At 43.3% G+C, this 10,304-nt stretch overlaps 1 protein-coding gene across 1 annotated transcript in view; it reads right to left on the reverse strand.

Moving 5' to 3' along the window:
* LOC122790050 (E3 ubiquitin-protein ligase TRIM71-like) overlaps positions 1-10,304 on the reverse strand; it is a 140,919-nt gene that overhangs the window by 40,855 nt on the left and 89,760 nt on the right. Inside the window, exon 3 of the mRNA XM_044057617.1 lies at positions 9,471-9,605. Coding sequence (XP_043913552.1) covers positions 9,471-9,605 — 135 coding nt within the window. The remainder of the gene's footprint in view (positions 1-9,470; positions 9,606-10,304) is intronic.

A 10,304-nucleotide genomic window follows, 5' to 3' on the forward strand; every position in this document is an offset into this window, starting at 1 on the left:
ACTTGAGTGAGCTTCCTGCATAGTTATGCAAGTTGACATGCAAAAACGCACACTGGTCCTGGTTGGAGAGCATTTAATATTCTGAAGCAGTAAATTACCAGTCCACCCACATTGAGATATTACGATATTCACAAACCTGTAACTCCTTTCTGTGATGCTTCAAAGTACGGCTTTGGTGCAGCATGTCATGAAGAAGGCATACCAGTAGCCTATGCATCAAGATCTTTAACCTAAACAGACATGCATTATTATGCACAAATAGAGAAAGAATGTTTGGCAGTAGTGTTCACATGTTTGACGTTCAGGGATTATTTGGACAGGTCTGCCATAAATATAGAGACTGATCATCAACCACTACTGCCAATTTTGAAAAGGCCCCAGCTTGACTGCAACACATGATGTTAAAATTGAAAAGTACAACTTTAATATTGTTTACAAAAAGGGCAAACACTTGTACCTTGTTGATGTTTTGTCACACGCACCCAGGCAAATGACAGAGCAGTATGAAGATGAAACAGCAGACTTTGAAGTCATGGAAGTTAGAAAATGTTCATTATCTAGGTTTGATGAACTAAGAAATCACACAGCTTCAGACCCAATTCTACAGAAGCTAAAAAACATTATCAGTCAAAAATGGCCAACATGACAAACCAGTTTACCACTAGACATTCGGCAGTATTTTCCTTACAGAGACAAGCTCATCATGATGGAAGACGAAATCACCATGAAAGGGCCAAAAGTGTTAATTCCTACAGCATTATATATCCAAGTCTTGCATCGTGATCACCCAGTTACTGATTCAACCAAAAGAAGGGCAAAATGCTTTGCATTTTGGCCTTCTATGTCCAACGACAGAGAAGGAAACTCTAGCATGTTCAATTTGCAACAGCACCAAACCACATCAACAAAATGAACCACTTCAGCTACACCAAATTCCTGAATTACCATGGTCGAAGGCTGCCACAGATATTTTCGAATGGAATGATCAGCATTACTTAGTGTTAGGAGACTCTTGCTCAAATTGGTTTGAAATTGACCTACTTCCTAACCTGACATCCAGCACAGTCATTACAAAATTGAAGAGACATTTTTCTGTCCATGGCAGTCCGCACAAAGTCATGTCCGACAGTGATACACAGTTTACTACTCAGCAGTTTAATCTGCTGTGTCTTGGGACTTTGTTCGTATTACCAGTAGTCCTGAGTATCCACAAGCCAATGGTCCAGCTGAACGTGCAGTTCGAGTGCAAAACACTTGTTGGAGAAATCCAAGAGAGACGGTGCCGATGTTTTCCTTAACTTACTAAATAGCAGAAACATTCCTCGAGACAACTTGCTTCGTTCATCTGCTCAGAGATTGATGTCCTGACAGACTAGAACAACTCTTCCCATCAGCAAACAATTGTTAGTACCAAACACACAAAAAATAAAACAGAGTGGTCAAGGCTCAGCTTTTGAGAAAACATCAGTCACAAAAGTTGTATTAGAAAACCAGTAAACCCCTTAGACCATTACTACAAGAAGTTGTGAAAATGCAAACATCCAAAGGATAGGACAGAGTGGGAATCATGAAGATCATTTGTGTGGAACAGAGATCTTACATCAGACAATCTGAAGGAATGGATTTCAGAAGGAATCAGACATATGTTACCCGTTTCTGAACCAGTGACACAGCAAATTGCCTGTGCCGGTGATTCTAATTCCCAGAATAACTTCTCAACTGTTCGTATACAAAAGGACAGTGTGCTTTCTTCAAGCAACTCTGACGTAAACCACGATGTTCCATTTCTGAAAGAATCCCCAGAGACCGTCCCTGTTGTTAAACCCAGTCAGAATTTCTATGCAACCAGATTGGGTAGAATTACCAAACAGAATCCTAAGTAACACCTGAAATTTCAGCATGCAAGTCTGATGGTTTAGAGCTCTAACAGTCATGGAAGCTTAACTGCACGCCTTTTTTTACCCTAAAACTAGTTCAGGATTGCTTACATCCCACACATCAGAACAGGGCTCCTAGATTCTGGCACATTCCTTGCTGGAATCCAACAACGCTAATGCTGGTCCTACAAGTGACAGCAATCCCCCATCTTCCTAGGAGCAGGGGGGGCTTGGAATTTGGCTACAATGCTGCTCTACTAAATGCACTGTCCATGAGTTCTAAGTTTGGACTCAGGCAGGCCCAGAAAATTCCTTTACCCAACTTGAGCCCAAGAACTCTATAACCTCCTATTTAAAGGCCTCTCATTCTGTGAAAAGCATCTCCAAATGAGGAGTCCTCTGGAGGTGAAGACAGGACAAGGTGTCATCAATATGAGAGTACAGGAGACATCTGATTAACATATACCAGTTCTTTCACCTCAGAGTCTGATGTACTGAAATCCACCCGAAAGTAGTCCCTTTTCCTTTTGTGCAAGAAACAACAAACAATGAAAGCTCTTCCGAAGTTAGCTGTCTGGACTTTATAGTTTTTAATGGGGTCTATATGACAGTACCAAATGGACTAAATAGCGAATGCTACTTAGTCAATCCGATACTGTCGAAATGGCAAAATAGCAAAGTCAAGGAACACTGAATTTTTTCCCAGGGAAAAAATTCAGTGGGCCGTGTTCGGGGCTTTGCCATTTTCTTCACTATGGTACGATCTCTGAGTTGGTATATTTAAGTAGGAGGTGGGGGGCACAGCCCCCCACATCATGGGGGGTGTGGGGGAAAAAGTCCCCCACTTAAATTTGTGTTTAAGTGTTTTTTTTTTTTTTTTTTTTTTTTTTTACGGAGCAGCGAATTGTTTCCCTGGGAAAACATTTGCTGTTCCGTTTGTTCAATATTTTGTTGTTTAGATATTATCGGTACGATGAAATAGCGTTCACTATTTTCATCGTACGATAATATAATATAGACGCTTTTTAATGTCCTACGTTAACTGGAAGTAAACCTGTAGGGGAACGTAGGGGAGTGTCTACTCAGCCAAGACTGAGGAATACTAGCTAGAATCCATTTGGGATTGGCTGCCTCAGGCCTATGTTTGGCAGTGTAGTTCACCTCAGAGGCCTTGCTTCACAGGAGGATGCTCAACACCAAGTTAGTCTCCTCTGACCTCGTCTTCAAACAATGTGAATGTGCCTCTATGGATACCAGACCCGAGGCCCTCAGAGAAGCCTCAAGACTGACTGATAGCAAGAGGGTTACAGCTTACGAAGCTGTGCTCTGGGAAGGCAGTATGGCAGCATCTAGACGGGGTCAAGCCAGAGACATTACAGGGGACACATGCCAGGCGTGCAAAGGTGCCTCTACTGGATTCAAATATGCTCTCATACACTTCTCAAGTGTGCTTTTAACTGTTGTATGCGATCTGAGAAAGACCTGATGGACAACATGTAATATCAGAAGTGGATGTGCTCTTTATTTACAAAGAAGTACTTCTAGAAGATTCTGCTCTACACTTTAAGGTCATTTAGTTAAATGAACCATAATGGGGACTTTCTGAGGGATGCATTTCCTACAGCTAACTGGCAGAAAGAATAGGACATCTGCAATTGTCAATAACATACACACCAATCGAAAAGAGCAATGTACTTCTCCACACAGTTATGTGCAACTCTGGAGCAGGCCAAACCAACAGAATGATGATACAACAGAAATATTAGGCTGTCCAACAGACTGATGATACAACAGAAAGAGTAGGCTGTTCAATGTACTAAGGCTAGAAAGATCTAAAGATGGTGCCATCTGTTGTCCCTTTATATCAGCAATGTCATCACATCCACATGGGAGGGAGTCTACTGGACCAAAGGGGAAAGGATACAGAGCGCTGTAATTCAGGCCAGACGTCAGTGCCTTGCACGCAGTAATTCCAACAGTCAGAACTGCAATATTGAATGCTGCTGTGAACATTTGCTGATATACCAAACTTCCCACAGTTGCGTATACTATGTGGGGGTGAACATGGTGGGTATCCTATCCAGACCATTCTTTTTCTGCCCAGTTAACTGTCAGGATAGGCCTCCATAACCCTGAAAAGGATACGGTAAGTACTCAGAAAGTGAAAGCATGTACAGTTATGATGTAATGTTAACATGTGGGACTTCTGCAACAGTTGGTGTGAAACTCCCTGCTAGCCACTTTCACCACAAAGTCTGCCTCTCCATCCTTAAACGGTTCAAAATGGTTCCATATTCACTCCCATGCTATGGCAATAGGCTGCCTGGAGGGGGAATTAATTCTCAGGCATGTGACATTTGACAATTGTAAAGTACAATCTTGCCACAGGTACCTAAACCTAAACCTGCAAGCGTACAGGTAACAAGCAGTAGTGTTACGGTCCAGGGCAGTAGCAAATAAACTAAACTGGTGCAAGAATTTACCACAACGGTAGGTGGTTGAGCAGATCACTGTTGCAGTAGTGTCAAATACTGAGGCTTCTGCTGCAAAAGACCTAATATCCAAGCTGACGCTAACAGCTTATCACCTCTGCCCTTCTAGGCCAGATAGAGGCCCATTTTTCAGGGATGACTGCATGGTCCCCTGGAAAATCCAGCATCTCTTTCACCACCTTTGTTTTTCTCTTCTAAAGGAAATCAGCAAGATATCCATCCTGCCCACCTCTGGACATGGTTCTAAGTGCAAAAAAGCCATGGTCCTAATCAACCTAAAATCCTTAAGGAATGCCTCTGAGCCAGGGATTTAGAAAACATGGGTTCCACAAAATCTATTCAGACCTGAGCAGGCCTGAGGTCTTGTGAATGGAAAATGGGGGAATGGTTACTGCAAAGGAGAAATGGCACCCTGCCCCAACCTGGGGATGTCTAAGATCAGTGCAGCAACTACTGTGATAAATCTTACAGCCCACAAGGATAAGAAGATGTCAGGACTGGATGAGGTAGGTGGCAACAGCTAACACTGCCCACACACCCTTGAAGTGATGAACTACACTGAAGAGGTATGGAACAAAGACCAGATAACAGCTTCCAAGAAAGATTATGCACTCTCCCCTAAAAAAAAATATGCTACAGCATTTGCTGCGGGATCTCACATACCCTATTTTCTCCCATTACCAGAGCAGCAAAAAACTATACAAATATTATCCACTGGAGACTGACAGCTTAAAACATTATATTTCCTCTTTTTCTGCTGCAAAAAAACAAAAAAAATATGTATGTGTGTATGAAGCATTAAGGTTTTTAGTTTTATCTAATTATCATGTCAGTTGCCTGGGGAAATCCAAGAAGCGCAGAATTCTCTCACTTTGGTTTTACAAATAAATAAAGAAGAGAGGCAGCTGTATAGCCTGACTCCAGAAAAACTCAGTAACCACTATTTTTTTTTAATACTCTGCCCCCTGCTTCCTGTCAACCAGTCTCTTGCAGTCAACTGGCTCATTAATTCCCCCCCATCACCTGTGTGAGGGACATCCAGAAATGGCTATCATTTAGACAGCTATTAGGGGAGGTTTGAGGATTTTTTTTTTTTACTTGGCTCTATGTTCTATTCTCACACATCCAGCTTAGTAAGGTGAAAGGGAATATTACCAGCAAGCAGCACCCCCATCCCATTCCTTGAAACACAGAAATGGTTGTGCCAGTACCCACCAAAGAAACTGCAGTTCCCTTTGTGCTCCACAAGTGTATGCTGCCTCTCCCCTGTCCCCTCTGAAGAGACGAGAATGACTCACCCCTTCACTCCTCTCTGTCCCTACCTGGCTCCTCACATGCTATGACCACAAGCTGAACCTCCTTCACCCAGAAGACACTGAGGACAATAACCCACTATGCCGCAGAGACATTCTCATTTACCACTTTTGGGGTAAAGGAAATGTTGGTTTTGGGGTTAATCCTGTTTTTGTGGAACACTAGACAGGGTCACCGCACACATCGGCTTGTTGTTTTGCAGTTCTTGTACCTACAGTGATGGCATGCAGGAGGGCAATATTCCAAACAAGGAATTTCAGGGGTACAAAAGCAGTAGGCATGGGTGTGTGTGTGTGTGTGGGGGGCCTCTGCATAAGTTTTCCCAGGATAACATTCAGGTTCCACTGATGACCACTTACCTTTCCAGGTGGTCTCTGATGTAAAGCTCCTTTAATTAATAGTCTATGCAAAAGCAAGGGAAGGGCCACATGCGCATACACTTTCATGGCTAAAAGCTGCACCATTAATATGGCATAAGCCAAACCTGATAGGAGCAACTCATAGAAGTATTAAGTGATAATGGGCACTGAGATTAAGATGGTCCTGCTTAGTCCTCTGGCACAGCATAAATGTTTTCCAAGTCAGACCTCCTGGTATGTCTTTAGTGAGAATCAGCATATCATCAAGGAAACTGGTGCCCAAAAGGCAGCATAAGTAAACCATCACTGTTGTGAGATGTAGCATCTTCGGGATGGGCCTCGTTGCTAAACTCCAGCTGTACAGGTAGTGTTAGAGGGTTCAATGAGAGACCTTCACCCTGGACATCTGAACAAGGAGTGAGAAAATGTTGCATGGGTCAGAGGTAAGCTTTCACTTCACCAAGCTATGGCCTGGTGGCATCTTTCACGAGTGCACATGGGTATGTACTCACAAAGGGCAGGCACCGTGGGTCTGTGCTGTGACACAGGCAGTCTACATTTCCATTGAAGGAGTGGGAGAGGACAATTACAAATGCCCATCTAATTATAATGCAGACAAAGACACACCACCCTCCTGTCCCAGAGACTTGCCATACTCTGGAACAAACTACCTATCTATATCAAACAGAGCTCCTCATTAGCACTCTTCAAGACAAATCTTGATGATTGGATGGGAAATAGGAAATTCACCCCGGGGATCACTTATGTGGCTCTGCTCAACAGGGGCACAGGAAAATAATTTTCTTGGGTGGTAAAGCCAGGGTACCGTTCGGCTAGGCCTATATAGGCCCTAGGGCCAATTGCCTAGTACCTACCTATGAACCTTCATGACTGACTTTAAGAGAGATCCCCCCACTCACTCAAACAGATGCTGCCCTCATACATCTGGTAGGTAACTCCCCTGGGACCAGTGAGTTAGTTGGTTCAAATCCAGTACTAGGAAGCTAGATGTTAGCCAACACAGGGGCAAAAAATACCCAGTGTCAATATTTTGTTTTTTGAAACCTTTAGGTATTTATTTAACCTTGTCAATGCCAAAAATGGGTAAGAAGACAAGACTCAAGATGAACCCTTTGCTTTGATATTGACTTGGAAGTGGATTTATTATGCCTCCTCCACGATTATAAGTGCCAGATGCATAAGGTGCCTTGGTACAGGGAATCTGCAAACATCTCTGGTTGCGTTAGGAAACGTTCTTCTGGGAAATTAGCTGTGCTACCTACTGGGTCGCTGGGAAGTGTTCCCATTCTTCTCACCAACTATGCTAATCTTACATCTGTGCTGGAAGATGTGGGCATGGAATCGGACAAGGAAGAAGCTCAACAATCCTGGCTGTATCCTTTAGAGGATGTGACACAGGACTCCCATGCTTCCTTTCTGGTCTCCCTGATCCTTCTTTTTGTACTGTGCCCCCCCCCCCCATCTACTTAAACTAATCTTGTTTGCAAAAGTAGCATCCATACTTGGGCGTATAACTTCAGTTATACCTTGTCGAGAACAAGTGAAAAAGTTGTTCCATATACAGCATAACCTTCCCCTTGTCCTCCATCCTTTTGATAAGGATCTGCTCTTTTGGACCCAAACTGCAGAAGTTATCATGTGCACATCGAGGAGCCATACTGCAGAAGTTATCACGCGGACACTGAGGAGCCATACTGCAGAAGTTATCATGTGGACACCAGGGAGCTGTACTTGAGCATCCTCTAGTAAGGGCTGTAGCCAAAGTCAAGCAGGCCTTATAATTAGACCCAATAACTGCTGCCCTGGATGCAGCATCTACAGCATCACAGTTGCACTTACTAGTGTGTTTAGCCACCTGACATACAACTTGGGTGAAGGACAGATGTTTTACATTCAGTTCAAAATGGGAAGATGCTACCGAAGTCTTCCACCGTATGAGGGGGGGGTCAGAATCTCTCTGAGGAAGGTTCACTCCGTCTTACCAAAGGTGACTCCAACACTGAGGGATAATCTGTTATCTAGAAGTTCTGCAGAACATACAAGAACCCTTGAGCCAGGAGCATTCATTTTTGAGGGGAAGCCTTGGTGGGAGAGCCAAACAAAGGCTCATCACTTCCCTGAAGCCTAAGCAACTGCAGGGGAACTGTTCTTGGACTTTATGGTCATCTTAGCAGGGCAAGCTTCCAGCAGTGCCCAGGACTGGAGATGGGAAATGTAGACCACCACCTTCCTTGCTAGAAATGCCTGTCTTCACAAAATAGTTGGGTAGCTATCCTTGCCCTCAGAAATGATAACAATCTGTCATCAAAATGAGATACCCACAAGGTAGTGTCTGGTCTATGTTTTACAAAAGGGCTTCTGCTCAGTGTGAAGTGCTCTGGCATGATGTGATTGGATCCAAGGGGATTTGCCAGAGGCCTTGAACAAGTCAAGTGAATGGGCCAGGAACTGCAAAAGCACAATCTGTGCATAAACATTCAAACCAAACAGGTATGGTGGGTGTCAAGGATCCCTGACTACCACCACCTCAGGCTGCTTTCTCTCTGCTTTTCTGGGGGGTGGGGTAGGAGGTAGATGAGGCAAGGTATGAGTTACAAGATGCCACAATAGTGGGACGTGTCAAGACCTTAATCCAAGTCTAGCCAGTATCTAAGGGAATGCTCTCCTCTCCCAAGTGCCTTTTGTCTGAAGCCCTGACAAATGATGCAAGTGTGGATGTAACAGTCCACAACCAAAATGCACACTGGCTCCAAAAAAAATAGTTACACAACATTTTTCTCTTACATACACACTTGCTCATTCTCTTCTGAGTGTGTGCACAACAGAAAACAAATGAAAAATGCTTTCTACAACAGTGTACTTTTCTGTTATTAGTAAAGGAGCAGGCTAGCTAAGCTGGAGCACATACACAGTGGTTCATGCAATATGAACAATGGTAAGAGAACTAAAGCTGACATAGACAGATACTACTTTCATCCAGTGTGACAACATCCTTGAGAGGCAGACATCCTCTTGACTTACAAGGGGAAGGGTGCTAATATGTGATAGTTGGTCCCGCCATCAGGCTTTCGGCAGTAACAGTCCCAGAATCAGTACTACTGAACAATACGTGTACACGAAAAACACGTGCAGCAGCTTACAAAAACACAACTGGCAACAAAAGGAAATGTGGGCAGCTCCTTTGTAAAGATATGATACTCTATACACAAAAGCAATACAAGAATATACACAAACAGCTATAATGCTAAAATACCATTAAACAGTGACAGTACACAGACAAGGAATGGACTTTTTGCAAAGAAAACGTTATGCTATAACACAATATTACTTCCAACACAATTGTAGACCAGTATGCCCATGACGAGTCCAGAGATCTTCTATCCTTGAAGTATCACATCAGTCCATACCTTGCTCAGTAGCTCGATTTCCCGCTCTTCCAGCGCTTTTTTATGCGCTGCTATTAGTGCTCGGACTTTACTGTGAGTGAGATGCACCTTAAGTTCAATGTTTTCTGCGACAGTCAGCACCTCGGCTATATTCTTCTGTAACAAAAATGAAAAAAAAAAATAAGAACATTTATTTTTTAAACATGCTAGTAATATTTCCTTTCAGTCTTACGTTCTTCAGCACTGTGCTAAGTGCACAGTCTGCAGTGTGCTAAGTACACAGTCTGCAGTGTGCTAAGTACACAGTCTGCAGTGTGCTAAGTACACAGTCTGCAGTGTGCAAAGTACACAGTCTGCAGTGTGCTAAGTACACAATCTGATCTGCAGTGCGCTAAGTACACAATCAGCACTGTGGTAAGTACACAGTCTGCAGAACTGGACGTAAAAATCTGCAAACTGCTTATTTTCCCACTTCATTCTTACTGGCTATGATCGTGAAATTAAATTTCAACCTCTACAGAGGAAATATGAAATAATACTACCTTTGGAATGTCCTCTCCATGAGAAAATATAAACTTATTGCAAATACAAGCTAAATCCTAAAATAACTGCATGGAATACTTCCGCCATTACAAATGTATGGATGGTCCAGTGGTGCAGCAGTAGCATTGTTGCCTCACAACAAGAGGTTCTCTGGTTTGATTCTCGGCAGGCGTGTCTTTTGTATGGAGTCTGCATGTCCTCCCTCCGTTCATGTGGGTTTCCTCTGGGTACTCCAGTTTCCTACCACATTACAAAGGCATGCGTCTGAAACGGTTCTCCCTGGGCCTTTGCTGAAAATTGGCTTTGCTCCAA

This window comes from Protopterus annectens, chromosome 15.part0 (assembly GCF_019279795.1).
Source record: "Protopterus annectens isolate FY-2018-M chromosome 15.part0, PAN1.0, whole genome shotgun sequence".
Taxonomy (NCBI): domain Eukaryota; kingdom Metazoa; phylum Chordata; order Ceratodontiformes; family Protopteridae; genus Protopterus; species Protopterus annectens.